Genomic DNA, 18123 nt, shown 5'->3' with positions numbered 1-18123 from the left:
ATCCTCAGGAATATTCATCTTTCTCAGCACATCTAATTGAATAATGTTGACAGAGCTTCCACCATCTACGAGGATCTTGCGCACATAATGGTTAGCTACATATAAGGTTATTACCAAACTATCATGGTGGGGATCCTGGATGTTGACTCTATCGCTTTCATCGAAGGTCATGGTCTGTGTTTGAGTGAGAATGGATGTTTTTGTTGGTCTGTCAGCCACTTCTAACTTCCTCTGATCAACATTTCTTTTTGCAGCAGAATAAGAGGTTCCACAGATGTTGGATCATTCGGATATGAACATGATTGTTTTTGCATCCGTTGGTGGAGGAGTTGGCTTTTTAGGAACATTCTCAGGATTCTGCTCTCTTCCCCTTTTCCTGCCAAGTAATTCTTTCAAGTGGCCTTTACTGAGAAGATAGCTAATTTCTCTTCTGAGAGCAATGCAATCATCAGTCAAGTGTCCAAAGTCTTCGTGGAAGGCACACCACTTTGACTTGTCTTTGTAGACTCCTTGTTTTTCCACCTTCTTTGGCCACTTGGCTTTTTCACCTAAATCCTGCATGTCACATATTAATCCACCAATATCAACAGAAAAACAATATTAAGAAATTTTAGGATATTCTTCATTATCCTCATCATCAACTGCATTGATCCTGGGGTTATCAGGCTTGTAATAAGGTTTTGACTGATATGATTTTCATGGGGATTCGGCTTTCCTGTTCGTCTGGTCATACTTCGGGATATCGATCTTATAATTTTTCTTATCATCCTCCAGCCTGATAAACCTCAGAGCTCTGCTTCTCGCTTCATCTAATGACCTGCATGGAGTCATAACAAGATCTTCATATAAAGAAGAGCATTTTTCCAACCCCATCTTAAGAGCTTCCACCGCTGAAGCCGGGTTTAGATTTGGAATTTCCAATGACTCCTTGCTAAACCTAGTAATAAAATCTCTCAAGGATTCCCCAGGATTTTGGGTAACCCTGTAAAGATCACCTGTCATTTTCTCAAATGTTCTACTGCAAGAAAACTGGTTATTGAACAAGTTAATTAAGTGAGAAAAAGAAGTGATAGTATTAGGAGGAATACTTAGTAGCCATTTCATGGCTGCTCCGGTCAAGGTAGATCCAAACCCCTTGCAAAGACATGCTTCCTTGATTTCCATAGGGATTGGGTTGATCTCCATACGTTCTCTATACTGTGCAACGTGTTCCCCGGGATTCGTTGAACCATCGTACAGTTTCATATTTGGGGTTTGAAACCATTTTGGGATTTGTACGTCACCAATTGATGGCACAAATCGGGATATTCTATGGCTATCAGTGGGAACTTCAGCTATGGGACGGGTAACACCAGGTTCATTTGATATCATGTCATTAAGCTTCTGTAATTCTCGGGCTAAACTTGAACTTATGCCTGCATCCTGCAAAAATCCTTGATTAGCATTAAAAGGAATTGTATTGAAAGTGTTACCCTGATTGATATTCTGAGGAACGGTTTGGGTGTTGTAGCTAGCATTCCCGAACATAGTATTTCCTGGAGTGACAAATGAAGTGGTCGAGGTGTTAGTCTGCATCGGGATGAAGTCTCCCTGGTGCATCTCGGAGGACCCTGCAAACTGCTGAGTCTGAGCAAATGGTTGTTGAGGATTGAAGGACCTTGATGGAGGCACTTCTGAGAATCCTGCTTGCTGCGGAAATCCTGAGGATACCATCTGCTGATAAGGACCTGAGGATCCTCCCTGCTGCGACAATCCTGAGGATAACGCCTGCTGATAAGGACCTGAAGATCCTCCCTACTGCGACAATCCTGAGGATAACGCCTGCTGAAAAGGACATGAGGATCCTCCCTGCTGCAACAATCCTGAGGATCCTACATGTTGAAACGGCCCAGCAAAGGACGCATGCAGGTATCCTTGGGATCCAGATGAGTACAATCCTGCAGAGGATGCATGCAGGTATCCTTGGGATCCAGATGAGTACAATCCTGCAGACCCTGAGTGCTGGAAGAGCGAGGATCCAGGGTTGTACGCCGTGGTTGACTCCGGACGAACCAATCCTGAGGATCCTGGAGGAGTTAAATCCAGAGATCTCGGGATTAATGGCGTGAATTCTTCCGCCGGCTTCTTGGCTTTTCTGATATCTTCCAGTTCCTTCACCAGCATCTGGTTGGTCTTGTTCTGGCGATCCATCTGTTCCTGTAACCGCTTATAAATAGACAAAAGTTCATTATTAGATACCATAACGGGATCCTGGGGAGATGGTCTTGTTCCCGAAAATACTGGATTAGCAGTTTTCTTCTGAATGTTGTCAGGTTTCTTCGGAATAACATCGGCAGAAGGAGGAGGAGGCATGGACGGTTTCCCGGAGGAATCTGAGGCTGCGGCAGAAGGAGAAACAATCTTTGGTTGGGAAGACATGTTGTGGATATTGAAAGTAGGGTTTAGTTTGAAAGTGAATAATGATCAAATCACCGTTTGCCCCACGGTGGGCGCAAAATTGTTTCGGTCAAAAATTAACAAACTAACTTTTGATCAAATTAGTGCGTGAGGCGAAGTGCTTAATGGTAAAAAGATTGAACACGAGGATATGATTACGAGGGAAAAAACCCTTGATTATGATAATCTTCGTTTCGGTCAAGAGTTTACAACGTAATCTTTAGTCGAATCTCTTCGGTTAAAGATTATGAAATTAACTTTTGGTCGAATTACGCTTGATTATTATGATCTCCGGCACAAAAAACCCCCGGACGGTGAAAACCATCACCGTCGATATTATTAATAACAAAATCAGTGATTACAAAGGTTGGAGCTGGTTAGTAAACGTGAGCTAAGTGATACAATGAGTACTAGCAACTAAACAAGTGAATTGTGTGTGACCTATCGATACTATCAGCTCGAATTTATAATAAGAAGATTACAACTGTTATTCCGATTATTCCGGAAACCCTAGACTAAGTCTTTAACAAGCCGTTACTGCCCACGTTGTTTGTTGACGAAGTTCAAGTAGCATTCCGTTGCAATCCACGTTCTTATAAACATATTTAACACGTGCTCTTATCTGCAAAACAATTAGATAATATAGGGCAATTGAATTAGTCAACGTACATTCCTTAGAATAACAGCTTAAGTCAACATCCTTAAGTTAGGCTCAATTCCGAGGATAAAAATCCGCACCCAACAATGATCTATGTGCCTTTATAAAAGTTTCATGCTTAAAAAATAAAATATCTATGCAAGAACTAACGACACAGCTTATTGCTTGTTTGTCACTTATATATAGGTAAATGTTACCTAATATAATAATATAATCTATTCCAAATTTCATGTAATTAGATGGAAAATATCAAAAGGTGAAGAATATGCTATTTATTTAATTCAAAGAGCATGAGTTGGTTTATATAAATAAAATAGATACACGAACTTTATTTGAGTGAATATTTATACATTTAGGAATAAACACTAAAAGAATATTACAAAATATATCAAAATAGAATTTATTTATTAATACAAAATAGAATTTATTTATTAATAATCAAATATATCAAGCATTAAAAGAATATTACTAGTGTCCCACTATGTCCAAATAGGCAGATAGTGGTAAATAGTGGGTATTGCTTTTGACTAAATGAAAACACCCAAAAAATTAATAATAATAAATTGAGAATTGGTTTTCAACGAAAAAATGGGATCCAAGGCTAACCGATGAGTTCCATTAAATTGCACATGTTACTTATACTTTGAAAGCAAGTAATACATTAAATGTAGAGGGTTTGGATCAAATAAGCTTAAAGAAATCTAAATATAGTGTATTTTTTTTAAACAAAAAAAGAAGTTAGTTTTAACTATGTTAGAAAGACACATTAGTCTGAAGAGTAACAATGTTTGCGCGGCATTGTATCGATCACAAGACAATTGTTTACCCAAGAGATATATTAAGCGACAATTCTTCTTCTAAAGTTAGAATACATGATGAAAGAGAAGACAGACCAACGAGGAAGTTTTGAGGGTAAGAAAAAATTAAGATGCCAGATAATAGATTATGATGATTTGAAGGATGTTAGAGAAGTGAAGACGTTTACTTCATCACTTATTACCTAGTTGTTCTATAATCATATTTTGTGGTCATCAACTATTGCCTAGACTATATGGAGAAATCATTAATTATATAGTCTCACTTATTACTATTGCTGAAACTGTTATTATTATTAACATTAATTTTGTTTATCATAAAAAAGTTTTATAAAAAGAAAATAACATTTCCTTTTAATAAAAGGTTACAAAATCATTTAAAAGCAACAATCAAATATGTTACTTTAACAAACGATACTATTCATGTAGTTTACTCTATTTCTCTTGTTTTTTCATAAACAAACATACAAAATAAGCTACAAGAGAGGCTAAACAAACACCCATAGTATACTAATAAACCATCTATTGTTATGATGTAATTTGACGGTATACGTATGTATTAAACAGGAAATATAATGACATACACTACATACCACAAGATATTTAAGAAATATACAAATGTATACTAGGCGCATACACTAATATATCATGTTTAAATATATATTTATTAGATAAAATGACTGATATAGTAAGATGGCTTATACAAAGTAAAACCTTGTGTGATATGTCAAGGACCATGACTGCCTGACTGGGACTGTCCAAATTGTTAACGCTCGTTGATCGCCTGGCACTTGCTCATATACGTTCAAAAGGCGCTCGTTTGATTTTGACTCGGTTCAATTTGTAAATGAGCCAAGCATGAGTAAAGGTACGCTTGATTCGGTTGACTCGAGTTATTTTTATATTTATTTGACACACAATTAAATTGTCGAACGCTTACAAAATTTCTCTCTCTTTTTACTTTCAGAGTTCATTTGTTCACTTTAAATGTTCAAACTCGGTTTAGTTTGTAAATATGCCAGGGATGAGTAAACCCTCACTCGTTTCAGTTCAGCTCAGCTCGTGTATAACCCGCAGGCCTAAGGGCCTTTCTACACTGTCCAAGATTTAAAGCAACTTTAAAAACTTTGGTATAATGATTGTTCTAGGGAATGAGATTTATTAAATGTGTCTTTAAACAACTTTACATACAAATGTAACAATTAAATATATATAGCAAAATAGAGAAAGGCTTCCAATTTTCTCTACCATTGACTCAATAATTTTTTATAAGTCAGACGTGGCTCAATGGTAGAGCACTCACTTCACTAGTGAGAGATAGGGGGTTCAAACCTCACTATCACCTATTTTTATGGGAGATATAAGGGATGACCTTGGCTTGCCAGGGTTTGAGTCCTGATCTCACCCGGTTTTACCGGCTCCTCGCTGTCGTGCCATTAGGCGGGTGTGGGAGTCGGGTTTTATCCGGTGAATCCCTCAATAAGGTGGACCGCTAGGGGCTTCGTCCGTCCGAAATAGTGGCCGGCTAGGGCTACCTTTGGCCAATGGGGCCTGCGTACGAAGTACCCGTCGTTACTTAGTTGGTCGTTCAAAAAAAAAATTGACTCAAAAATTTTAGTATATTATACGAAGATGTAGGCCACCCTTGTGAATACATTAAACGCCATGTCTGTTTCAAGGTTTTTGTTTTGTTTTGTTTTGTTTTGTTTTGCTGTTTCTATGATACATTAGTACCCTTTTGGCTCTTCTCTTTTGTTCTTTTCACACAGAAACTCTGGTGTGCAAATATTGTGATCTGATTACCTTTGCAGGCTTTCTTTGTTTTCTTTCTACTCATACATTTCTTGTGAAGTCTTGACTCAAAGATACCTTTTTGGGCTATGATTTTGTGAAAAAGTTTCCACATTTATTAGTTTTTCAACTTAAGAAAACAAATCTTTTAATGGGTATTTGATCATTTCTAACAAAGTTTGCAAATTTATCAGTTTTGGTCAATCTTGTCTTTATGATTTTGTGAAAAAGTTTACTCATTTATTAGTTTTTCAACTTAAGAAAACAAATCTGTTAATGGGTATTTGATCATTTCTAACAAAGTTTGCACATTTATCAGTTTTGGTTAATCTTGTCTTTATGATTTTGTGAAAAAGTTTACTCATTTATTAGTTTTTCAACTTAAGAAAACAAATCTGTTAATGGGTATTTGATAATTTTTAACAAGTTTGCAACTTTATTAAATTTTGGTCAATCTTGTCTTGGTTTCTTGAAATTTCTTGAAAATATGATGAACAAAGTGGAATATTTAGGTGGGTGTTCATTGTATAATGATTTTAAGAAATAAGGAGATTTGGGTTGTTTTATTTTGGGTAAATCTTGCTGTTTTGGGTGCACATTTGTGTTGGTGTTGTTGAAAGATGGTGAAAAGTGGTGTTAAAGATGATGTGGAAGAGAGAGTTGTGATTATTGCTGTGAAAGCATCAAAAGAAATTTCAAAAAGTGCTTTGATTTGGGCTTTGACTCATGTTGTTCAACCTGGTGATTATGCTAAATTGTTGGTGGTCATCCCTGCTCAAACAAGTAAACCATTTTATGCTTTTTTTTTTGTTATTTAGGGTTCATAGGCTCTCTTTGGGTTAAAGGGTTTATGAGTATGGGTGTAAAAGAGCCAAGCTGAGCTCGACTAGGCTCTAGCTTGGCTCGTGAGTCGTTTTCTCAAGCTTGATCTCAGCTCAAGCTCGGCTCGGTTATTATTTATTTTTATATATTTATTTGAGAAAACTTTAAACAGGCCTAGGCTCGTCTCGAGCTCGAGCGTAGTACACTAGTACCTTATATGCCAAAGCTTGACTCGAGTTTGGCTGTGCAATGTGAAATTAACACATAGAAGTACAAAAGGGTTGAAACTTTAATATACATAAGGCTCGTTAAGGCTCGACAAGCGTAAACGATCTTCCCATATAAGGATCAGGCTCGGGCTCGATAACTAAACGAGCTATATTTGAGGCTTGAGTTAAGATCGAGCTCGATAAGGCTCGGCTCGTTTCGAGCTTTTAATCGATATGAGCTCAAGTAGTTCGCGAGTGGCCCATCTCGTTTTCACCCCTATTTACAAGGGGTTTTACGCTTTTGGTAGATATGATATCCAAACCAAAAATAACAAATACAGAAGGGGAAGGGGGGGATTGACCGAATTCTATAAACTAAACGCTATTGTTGATCTTTTTAGGTCGTAAGTTATGGAAAGCTCATCGGAGTGATGTTCGCGATAAAAAAGGAGATATCACGGAATCATGCTCTGAAATGATACTTCAGCTGCATAATATATATGATTCTGACAAAGTGAGTTTTGTTATATATATATTTTTTAGAACGACAAAATGCATGAGCCTTTACCACCCAACCAAGGCTGGAATGGCTCGTTTTTTATATTGATGTTTGATTTTGTATTGAATCTGTGTGGTTTGTTAGATAAAGATGAGGATCAAGGTCGTTTCTGGCACCACGCACGGAGTGGTGGCTGCTGAGGCTAAGAAAGCACGAACACAATGGGTTGTTTTGGATCAGTAAGTACGTTATAGCAAAATATATCATATGATTTAAACCCGCATTGGCGGAAAATATTTTGTATGATTTAGGAAGTAGATTAAAATTAATAAATAGTGGGTTGAAGTTGTTAAAAGCTTGAATTGTTAAAGGTTATAGAATTGCTAGATGTTGTACTTTTTGGTAGATATTGATCAAAATATATTGTCCAAAATAGTCAAATTACATCATTTACATAGAAAACAAAATAAATTAAAAACTTAGCAGATCTTTAAATATGTCTACATGAGAAAAATCCAAAATTAGAGCCCTAAAATATGGGATTTGGGTCGGGTCAAAGCACCAAAACGAGCTCTGGTCCGATCCAAAACCAACCGGTCCCCAACCTAACCGATCGGTGTGGAAGTATATCGGTTGACACCAGTTTAAATCTGCTTAAAACTGGACCGATCTGGGTTTTCTCAGATTTTAATCGGATTTGGTGTTGACCTTTTTACTCGAACCGAAGCGGTTTTAAAACCAATCCGGTGTGGCCCAAAATCAACTTTTTTGTCTCGATTTTCTTTGAATTTTAATTAAATATTAATACTGTATAAATGATTTCTGGTCGCAGGAACTTGAATAAAGAGGCAAAAACATGCATCGAGGATCTAGAATGCAACGTCGTCGTGATAAACAAATCCGGCCCGAAAGTACTTCTCGTAAATTTAGTCGAATCACCAACAAAAGAAGCCGAAAACTCGATTTTTTTCTTAGAAACACCAACAGATTGTTTCAAAGAAAATGAGACCATTTGGGATACAACCAAAGTCCCCAATGTAACACCCATAGGCAGCCCCGAACACTCGTCCTTCACCACAAACGGCCGCAACACTTCCTCGTTATCAAGTTTAGATCTACAGTTCTCCCCGTTTTTCGTAGCTGATCATGATTGGGATTCAAAAAAACCCGGGTTTCATTCCCATTCCGATTCCATTTCCAATTCCGTTCCTGACTGTGAAAACATGAGTTATAACAAACTTGACAATTCCAATTCCAATTCCAATTCCAACTCCAACTCCAACTCCAACTCCAACTCCAACTCCAACTCCAACTCCAACTCCAACTCCAACTCCAACTCCAACTCCAACTCCAACTCCAACTCAAATTCCATTACCACTTCCAATTCCATTTTTAACTCCAACTTCAATTCCACTTCCAATTCCAATACCACTTCCAATTCCAATTCCACTTACAATTCATGCTTCAGTTTTAAATCCACTTCCAGTAATTCCAATTCAAATTCTAATTCCAATTCCAGTTCCAGTTCCGACCGCGAAAACACAAGCTCACATTCCCCAATCACCGACGCGTTACGCGCCAAATTCTCCAAACTCGACAACCGCCTCGAAACGACACCCAAACACGCAAAAAACACACTTCCATCAACCCGACACCCGCCACATAAACCTCCACCACTTTGTTCCATATGCCAACACAACCCACCCGTGGCCGGAACACCACCAAAACTGTTCCTTTATAACGAACTCGAAGACGCCACAGACGGGTTTTCAGAGGCCAACTTCTTGGCAGAAGGCGGGTTCGGGTCAGTCCACCGAGGAGTGCTGAAAGATAACCGGATGGTTGCTGTTAAACAGTTAAAGATTGGTAGTGTTCAAGGTGACAATGAGTTTTACTCTGAAGTTGAGTGTTTGAGCTGTGCACAGCACCGTAATATTGTAATGCTGATCGGATATTGTGTGGATGATGACCAGAGGCTGCTGGTTTATGAATATGTTTGTAATGGCTCACTAGATTCTCATCTTTATGGTACAACATTACATTACAAATCCTCTGTTCTGTTTTAAGATACATTTGGGCTCAAGCTCGCCTCGCTTGACTTACTAGAGCTTGAGCCCGGCTCGTTACGAGCTTTGTTTCTAAAGCTCGAGTTCAGCTAGTGAGTAGTTTTGAAGCTCGCCTGCTTGAGCTCGGCTTGTTTGTTATTCATTAATTCATTTATGAATACAATTATTATATATATATAATAGTTATATAAATTATACGCTCGTGAGCCAGCATGAGCTGGATAAGTAAAGTTCGGGCTTGGGCTCGTTAGCTTATTTATAGGATCGAGTTCATTTAAGTTTGGCTCGATTGTTATTAAATAATTATATACATTCATTTATAATTATCTTTTATACATGTCAAATTTGGTGAAGTTCAACATTCAAATGAACAAAAATTGATTGAAGAAGCTGCATTTTTATTTTAGAGCAAAATCACGGGATATTGGAATGGTCTGCCCGGCAAAAGATTGCGATCGGAGCTGCCTGTGGGTTAAGGTACCTTCATGAAGAATGCAGAGTGGGTTGTATTGTTCATCGCGATATACGTCCGAATAATATTCTACTAACTCATGATTTTGAAGCTTTGGTATGCATAAATGTAACTCTGTTTTCAATTTCCAGTAGATTTTGACTTTTCAAGTCAACCCTGATCAAGACCTCGTTTTGGAATGTGAACACAGGTTGGAGATTTTGGACTGGCTAGGTGGCAGCCGGATGGTGAATCGGGTGCTGAAACTAAAATAATTGGAATGTTCGGGTATTTGGCTCCAGAATACGCGAAAAGTGGTGAAATTACTGAAAAGGCGGATGTGTATTCATTCGGGGTGGTGTTGATTGAGCTCATTACAGGACGAAAAGCGATTGATATGACCCGACCTAGGGGCCAACAATGTCTTACTAAATGGGTATGGAAAAAAATGTCTGCGGGTTGGCCCAACCTGTATGACCCGAAAATATATTGGCGCTTTATCCATTTTGCCTTTAATTCTTGTGCATTTTGTGAACAGGCCCAGCCGTTGCTCAAGGAGACCGCCATTGCTGATTTGATTGACCCGCAACTTAAAGACAATTACACGGAACAAGAGGTTAGATGCATGTCACGTTGTGCATGGTTGTGCATTGGACGGGACCCACATTCGAGACCTCGAATGTCTCAGGTATGAACATTAAACTCTGAAGTCCGAACACACTTTTGGGTTGTATAATTATTTGTAACGATTGTCTCAATTTTTTATTATTTTTTTTTGGTAATTAGGTGCTATGGATGTTGGAAAATAATGATATTAAGTGATTGATACGTAAACGGGTGTGTTTTCAGCAACCATTTTCGGGCTGGACAGTTGATGGAGACGTAGTTTAGTACGCAGAGTCGATGGATAGTTGAAATATTAACATTTTATGCATTTAGTGGAATACTTGTACAACTGTACATATACATTTATATATACAGAAGTAAAAAGTGTTACATGTTAAACGAACTTGTAACTTGTAAGTTTGGGGCGAATACGTTAGCTTAACGGGCTGGGTGTAATTAACTAGTTCATGGGTCAACCCGTTTGTTTTTTTATTTATTTATTTTGAGAAAAGATAACTTTGTGTTATGAAGTAATACTTATTCGAGTATTGTATGTCAATTCTTAAATGCTAAAATATAAATCGGTGCGATGTTTCAGCCGCTTAAACACAATTATTTTGCATAAATCTGTGTTTTTGGGTAAACTTGGTAGTGATATATAGAAATAAAAACACTTGAACCGACTTTGTTTGTGTCAACCCGAACGGACCTAGATAACTAAAGTAAGTAGTGTATTGTATCCTGCGTGGTTAGTATTATACATTTTATATGATTGTGAAAATTAATATCTAAAGATATGTGTTGATCTGTTGAATTAAGCTTATGTTAAACAAGAACACATGACATACAAAAGCTAAAGCACAAGATAAGAAACAGTCTTCTTTTTATTGCCGATAGCAGACACAATTTCATTTCGGCCCATTTACATTTAATCCAGTTGCGTTTTAACTTTAGCCCATTAGTTAAGACTGAAATATCTTGATCTATTTTAGGGGTGTCTAGAGGTGCACAAACCGGGTATTTTGTAGGAACCGGGTAACTACGGTTCGGATATGGTCAATAAAAGTCAAAACCAGGTTGGGTAAGAACCGGTTTCGAGTATAGTCGGGTATTTGACCGGGATTTTTCGAGTCAGGTTTTGATCGGGTTAAGGTGGAACCGTTTCCGACGGGCCCGGTTCCGGGTACAAGTTCGGGGAGAAACCCAATACCAGGTCGTACCCGCGGGTTAGGTACAGGTAGGAATCAGTTGGAGGTCAGATACACTGGGTTGGGTCCGGAACCGGGCATTGTGTGCACCTCTAGGGGTGTTTTGAAAGTAATGAATTTAGACCTGAAACTTCTAGCTATAAGTATTTATTTAACTAATTGTAAATGAATTCGAGCTTGAAACCGTTGGCTACAATAATGAATTGCGCAATAAATCCAATTATAAATATTCAAAAAAGTTCGATGTTGTTTGGTTCGGCTCGATTTTGGAATGAGGCGTAACCAAAACTAAGCATAAGTTTTGTCGAAAATTGTTATTAGCTTGGACAAGTGATTTTGGTTTTCGGTTTCAGTTCGATTAATCATTTTTGTTCTCATCCCTATCTATTATTATCTCATCATCAGGTTTCTTTAAATCATTTTAACTATTTTTCACTTTAGTTTAACCTTATAAAAATAAAACACCTCAAAGTGTAGCATATGTATTATGTATATATTTACATGCAAATGAGGACGTATCATATGATGAAATAGATACATATTTTTTATTCGTGTTTCATTCATTAAAAGACAATGCTGACATTGATACAGAAGGCAAACGGACAACAAGCTACACGCATCTCCGTCACAATTTATACCTTCACCAAAACTCACAGTTTTTTTCATTGCATTTTCTAGTGTCCATATTACCATCATTATTAGCAGTTTCACCTATTCACGGTACGCATATATCTGTTAATAATTGATGCAGACAGTTCATGACTTCGAGACAGTGGATTCATTTCATCTTGTTTTTTTCAGATGGTGACAACACCATTATCATATAAAATGTTAGCTTTAGACAGAAATCAAACCAAAAATGGACTGAAAGTAATATAGACATGGTTGTTATAACAAAAAAATGTTAAGGTGGGCAGGTGTCAAGAATAGATGGTTGGGTTGAAACGCCGTCATTTTTAGGATTGGTCGAAACATGTTCGGTTTCGGTTGGCTTGCAAACACTTCTTTCAAGTTTTCTTATATATCAATAATGTGTTAATTATGATTAGTAACATAATTATATTACTTTAAACAAAATGATTTAATAGATTGTATGCATATGTTACCGACTTACGTACAAACTCTTCGACACGTTAGACTCATTTAGTTAGCTATTTTTTTATTTGACGTACGTATTTGAAATATAACACAACCAAATCAACACACTTACAATTAAACATGTCAAAATTGCCACATAGAGTTGTAATTATACTATTTATGGCTGGCCAAAGCAAGCTTAGGTGAAAACAAATCTTTTTTACCTACACATATACGATCATGATTTTGTTATGAATGAAAAAGTTTATTCATATATTTATGTTTTGTTTTGTGGAAAATGATTTAGGAGGTTGTAAGCATTTGAATATAAAGATAAGCATACACTTGAGAAAGATTTTTGATTTAGGTACGTAACATACAATCATTTAACCTAATTCTGTTTTAGCTAACTTTTGATCATTTGTACCCGTTTTATGTGTAAGAAATAAAAATACCATTATTAAGTAAGCGGGCCGTGTACCGCTTACCACTCTATGAGCATATTTGGGAATGAGTTTGAAAAATGCTTATGGCTTTTCAACAAGTCATTTTAAAAAGCCAAGATTTAAGGCTTTTGGAAAACTACTTTTTAGCCATTTCAAAAAGCTAAAATAAGAAAAAAAAATTTATGATTGCCAAACACATTTAAACTTATTGGCTTTTTGAAAACACCAATAAGACTCTTACAGATTTCTTCTACACCCAGTATTCTTTCAAGTTGATATATACAAAAGAAAAAAAAAATCTTTCATGTTAGTTGGCTTTTAACTTAACACAATTGTACTTTTTAGGCCTAGTTGCTCATGTTTGACACTAATATGTGCCCTACACCCCTATTTTAAACACCTTTCTTGTGTATTAAGTCATTTATAAACATATGTGGGAGTGGTTGCATAGTTTGTTTGTCTTTGCTTTTGTAACAAGTACTAGATTGATACATGATGATAATACAACATAATGATGCAATACAAGTACAAAAAGGGTATAGTGTTGTAATGTTTTTTGTACTTCTATAGTACTTCTGATTAGATCAAAGTGCTCAGATTTGATCCTAGTAATCTAGTATAACTATATTAGTGCTTTTCCACAACTGATATCTAGAACAGATATTATTTTTATTGCCACTAAAGTTAAAATGGTTTTAGGTAATGATAAGATTAGTGCTAGAAAATATATGTGGACCTTTTTCACTTTAAACAACATATTAGGTTGATCAAAGTGATTATGGTTATGATTCTTGATCAACATAATTAGATTTGCATAATCATGTATGAAGTTGAAATAAAATAAAAACAAAGGTATGATGGTACCAAATAGAGTCCGGTTTCTTTTTGTTTGTAAACCTAACATTATCTATCCTTACCATTTTCATGAAAACTCTGTAATATTTTGGCTTCACGCCAAATTAAATATTAGAACCGTTTCGGGAATCACCTTCAAACATATATACTTCCAAGCACCATTTTAAATCCTTACATTGCTACAAATGTGGATCGATATTCGCCATATTTTAGTAATTTACAACAATTTTGGTTTTTGGATATATATATATAGCTTGTTTTCAGGGTTGTACTTGATGCATGCATAGTATTACATGTGTGTTTAGACTTTGCTTTTCTAGAAGGAACCAAAAGGTTAGTTATAAACTTATAATAACTATAGTTGGCAAGTTGCCATATTATTGTATGTTGTTTACATATGATGCCAACCAAACTCCAAATCTGTCACCTTTTTTTTTCAGAGTGGAGACTATCTTGTTTGGCCAATATGACTTAGGTTGTGAATTATTATATAGTTTGATCAACACTTGATATATTTATTTAAGATATCTTAACTTTATTATATAGAATATTTTGTCATGAGAAGGCATAACCAATGGAGGTTTATTAGGCTACATATATGGTGTTAAAAGATTCCTTCTTATAGTAATGCCAATTTCCATACGCTTTTGCATAGATCACCCAATGAAGTGATTTTGTATGTATGAACTCGATTTATAAAATCTAATCCCACCTAATTGGTTGATTCGGTCGACCTCTAATCATGAAGATCGATCTTTAAAAACTAAACTTAAAAACATTGAATAATTGACGGGGCAATGTCATATATACCCCTTGGCGTATTTGTTGACATATAAAATGTATAAATTCGACACGACCTAATTGGTTGAGTTAGTTGACTTCTAATATTGAAGAGACCCGTCTACGATAAGCCTTGGTATACATGTTAAAAAAATATCATGGTTGAATAATAGATGGGTAGGTTTTACTTTTATATAAACTTCTAGACATATTAGATGACCTAAGGTATGAAAATATCCATAATAGTTTTGTCTTGGTTGATCAAATAACCTACATTTTATTCTAATCTTGGATTCTTGGCAATAATTTCTTTATTTATCATGTCAACATATGTTTACAACTTTAATGATGTTAATGTGAAGATTATTTAAAATGTTAATTGAGCTTTACCCACTATAATAATGAATGCCGGCTGTTGTGAAATATATTTCTAACAGTCCAAACTTGTTTTCATTTTTAAGTTTTCAAGACTAAAATCTTGTAAGTATATTCTTATCATTATTATTAAAAATTGTCAAATATGTGTCATGAGTTTAATTTGCTTATTAATCTTAACCGAAACAGATATAAGAAAGCTATAACACTTTAAGGAATGCGGTTAGTGGCCAAAGAACAACAAATCCACTAAAATAATGTAGTTAAGCATTTTTAGACGAGAGTGATATCAATAAGAGCGACGAGACTCTTGAGAAGTCATTGTTTTGTTGTAAAAAAGAAGATTTTTTTTACATAATATCTTGATCTCTACAACCTAGCTATTGTGTGTACGCAATAATCACTTGCATATTATTTCATATATTCTAGGGATAACCTTTTGAGATGCCAATTTGGTAGATTCTTTTGTTTTATAAAATATTATTTTGTGAAGATAAGTGATTTTAGTCATAAAAATGTTATCCTTTTTTTAATTGTAAGTGCCCATATTGTAAAAAGGAATATCCATCCAATCATTTATTCTTAGGTTTACATCCAATTTTGTTCAAAACCCCACCTCCCACCACACATATATCATCATCATTATTTCCCTTGGTGCCAAACCTAAGACTTGTCTATCTTTCTCTCTTTATGTGTGCTTTTTAGGTGTTGAATGATTGTGGGTCATTCTTACTTCTTTGTTTTTGCAACACAACTTTGAGCAAAAATGGGGAGAAAGTGCTCACACTGTGGTAACATAGGCCACAATTCAAGAACTTGCACTAGTTTCAATAGAGGCAATGTCAATAGCACAGTTTTGGTAGGAAATGGTGGTGGTGGAGGAGGATTAAGGCTCTTTGGAGTTCAACTTGACTCACCACACTCTATGGTCATGAAGAAATGCCTTAGCATGGATTGTTTCCCATCTTCTTCACCATTACCAACTTCGGTTTCACCTTCTTCTTCTTTATCTTCCTCGCGTGTCTCCATCAATGACCTTACCGACAAGAGTGTGTCGGTTGGTTATCTTTCAGACGGCCTCATTGCTCGCGCTCAAGAAAGAAAAAAGGGTACGCAAGGATACTTATATATCTTCCAGTAGTTACTTAAATCATGTATGACTATATATATATATATATATATATGTTTTATGTTATGTTATGTTACATGATACATTCACATCTTGAGATATAAGAATGTAGATTTCAATGGTAACATTTTGGAGTGGTTGATATGATAGGTCTTCCTTGGTCTGAAGACGAACATAGGCGCTTTCTAGCCGGACTTGAAAAGCTAGGAAAAGGTGATTGGAGAGGAATTTCAAGAAACTTTGTGACCACAAGGACACCTACACAAGTTGCAAGTCACGCTCAAAAGTACTTCCTCCGGCAGGCGAGTCTTGTCAAGAAGAAACGTCGTTCAAGCCTCTTTGACTTGGTAGGTATTTTTGCATGGTCATGCATTGCGATGTTGCACTTTGCAATAAAAAGGTTGTACCACTCTTGGTTGCCTCAAGTACCACCCGGAGTTTTGCTTTTATTCACCATACAATATATTTCGGGTGGCTTGAAGCTTTAAGAGCAAAATACAACCCATAATGCAACATATACAACACTATATTGCAGATAACCGACACTCTAAATTTATGGTGAACTTGTAACCCATATTATTTTCTTGGTAAGTAAATGAAAATGTTCCTAAACTTGTTATCTTGGTGGTTATAGGTAAGGGATAACAGCATGAAGAATGTGCTACAAAATCAACAAATGAATTGTACCATGAGTCGAACAAGCTCATTCGATGAAGAATACAAGGATCACAACGACAATAATCATTCTTTGATTGATTTTGGTTCTCTAAAACAAGAGAACTACTTTAATCCGAGGATCAAATCCTATGAAACATCATCAATATGTTCCAAGATGCATGCTTCTCCAAGCGCTACACTTGATTTAGAACTTACTCTTGCATCTCCAAATCCGATGGACCAGAACAAATCGTCTACTACCTCCCTCCAACTTGGTCCGATAATTAGTGTTGTTTAGGGTTCGGTTTTATCTTAACACTTGTTGTATGTTAATTGTTTAAGAATCTGATTATCAAATGTTGTAGATATATTTCTTGAGTTTTGAGACCTTTGGAATAGGTCTTCTACTCCGGATAGATAATATTTTTGTAACTACAAATATATGTGTATGCTTTTTTTAATTAGGAAAAATCCAGAGAATAATCTTTATATTTTTTTGGTATATTTAAACAACATGCTATGTGCAATATATTGGTTCTTATAGTTAAAAAGAAAAAAAAAATTAAAAACTGTGTATCTAGTGTAACATCATTAATGTCTTAGAATCTACTATTAACTATTTTTTACGAGAAATAAACCTTTTTAAAAGGAAAAGTAAGCTTTACAACAAAATAGAAGACAAATAGACAATAAGATGCCATTATCCAAAAATTAACTTATCCAAAAATTAACTGTTCCTATAACAATAAATTAAATAAGTGAAAAGTAGATGTATCATGTACGAAAAAAAATAAAATACGTTTTGTGTATAGATAATAAAAAAGTAAAAAATATTATCATGTGTTTTTCTATAATTTATAATTAATGATAATCTTTCGTAATGATAGATTGATATTCATATCATGAACACAATATTATATTGTAAAAAAGGATTCCATCATTGTCAATACCTAATTACTCTTTAGTCATGAAACACGAAGTATACTTTAATATCTTTGGTGTTAAATTATAAATGTGTTTTAGTCACAGATGATAAACTAATAAAAATCATAAATTCTTAAAACCATTAAAGACTCGGCAGGTGACATCAGGCTATATAAATAGTTTGAAATTTAAATTTATGGTCGAATTTCTGCTCGTTTAACTTAATATAATTAGTGGTGTTTTTTTGGCTCTTGTTGACGTTTGTTTATAAAAGGTTACGTTTCGTGGGGAGGTGGCTGTTGTTGACGTTGCTTGTTTT

At 35.6% G+C, this 18123-nt stretch overlaps 2 protein-coding genes across 2 annotated transcripts; both read left to right on the top strand.

Annotated features, from left to right (window-relative positions):
- Positions 1–5647: 5647 nt before the first annotated feature.
- LOC143539913 (inactive protein kinase SELMODRAFT_444075-like) lies at positions 5648–10760 on the top strand. The gene is made up of 8 exons (XM_077033103.1): positions 5648–6483; positions 7133–7245; positions 7375–7469; positions 8063–9258; positions 9704–9864; positions 9959–10183; positions 10286–10435; positions 10534–10760. The coding sequence occupies exons 1-8, from the start codon at positions 6321–6323 to the stop codon at positions 10567–10569; spliced, it is 2139 nt and encodes a 712-aa protein (XP_076889218.1). The 5' UTR covers positions 5648–6320; the 3' UTR covers positions 10570–10760.
- A 4765-nt stretch (positions 10761–15525) lies between these two features.
- On the top strand, positions 15526–17258 carry LOC143539912 (transcription factor MYBS3-like). Its single transcript, XM_077033102.1, has 3 exons — positions 15526–16203; positions 16374–16570; positions 16858–17258. Exons 1-3 carry the CDS (start codon positions 15861–15863, stop codon positions 17176–17178), a joined length of 861 nt encoding a protein of 286 aa, XP_076889217.1. The 5' UTR covers positions 15526–15860; the 3' UTR covers positions 17179–17258.
- Positions 17259–18123: the final 865 nt, after the last annotated feature.

Source organism: Bidens hawaiensis, unplaced genomic scaffold (assembly GCF_021521415.1).
Source record: "Bidens hawaiensis isolate Kalapana, Puna unplaced genomic scaffold, B.hawaiensis_p1.1 tig00012085_1, whole genome shotgun sequence".
In the NCBI taxonomy this organism is placed as follows: Eukaryota; Viridiplantae; Streptophyta; class Magnoliopsida; order Asterales; family Asteraceae; genus Bidens; species Bidens hawaiensis.
The sequence above is the reverse complement of the archived record's forward strand: the minus strand, read 5'-3'. Positions and strand labels throughout refer to the sequence as shown.

Coding starts and splice junctions, on each gene's coding strand:
- LOC143539913 (XM_077033103.1), top strand. CDS start 6,321: ATGGTGAAAAGTGGTGTTAAAGATGATGTGGAAGAGAGAGTTGTGATT. Junction 7,246..7,374: donor ATATATATGATTCTGACAAA/GTGAGTTTTGTT, acceptor GTGGTTTGTTAG/ATAAAGATGAGGATCAAGGT. Junction 9,865..9,958: donor CTCATGATTTTGAAGCTTTG/GTATGCATAAAT, acceptor ATGTGAACACAG/GTTGGAGATTTTGGACTGGC.
- LOC143539912 (XM_077033102.1), top strand. CDS start 15,861: ATGGGGAGAAAGTGCTCACACTGTGGTAACATAGGCCACAATTCAAGA. Junction 16,204..16,373: donor CGCTCAAGAAAGAAAAAAGG/GTACGCAAGGAT, acceptor TTGATATGATAG/GTCTTCCTTGGTCTGAAGAC. Junction 16,571..16,857: donor GTTCAAGCCTCTTTGACTTG/GTAGGTATTTTT, acceptor TGGTGGTTATAG/GTAAGGGATAACAGCATGAA.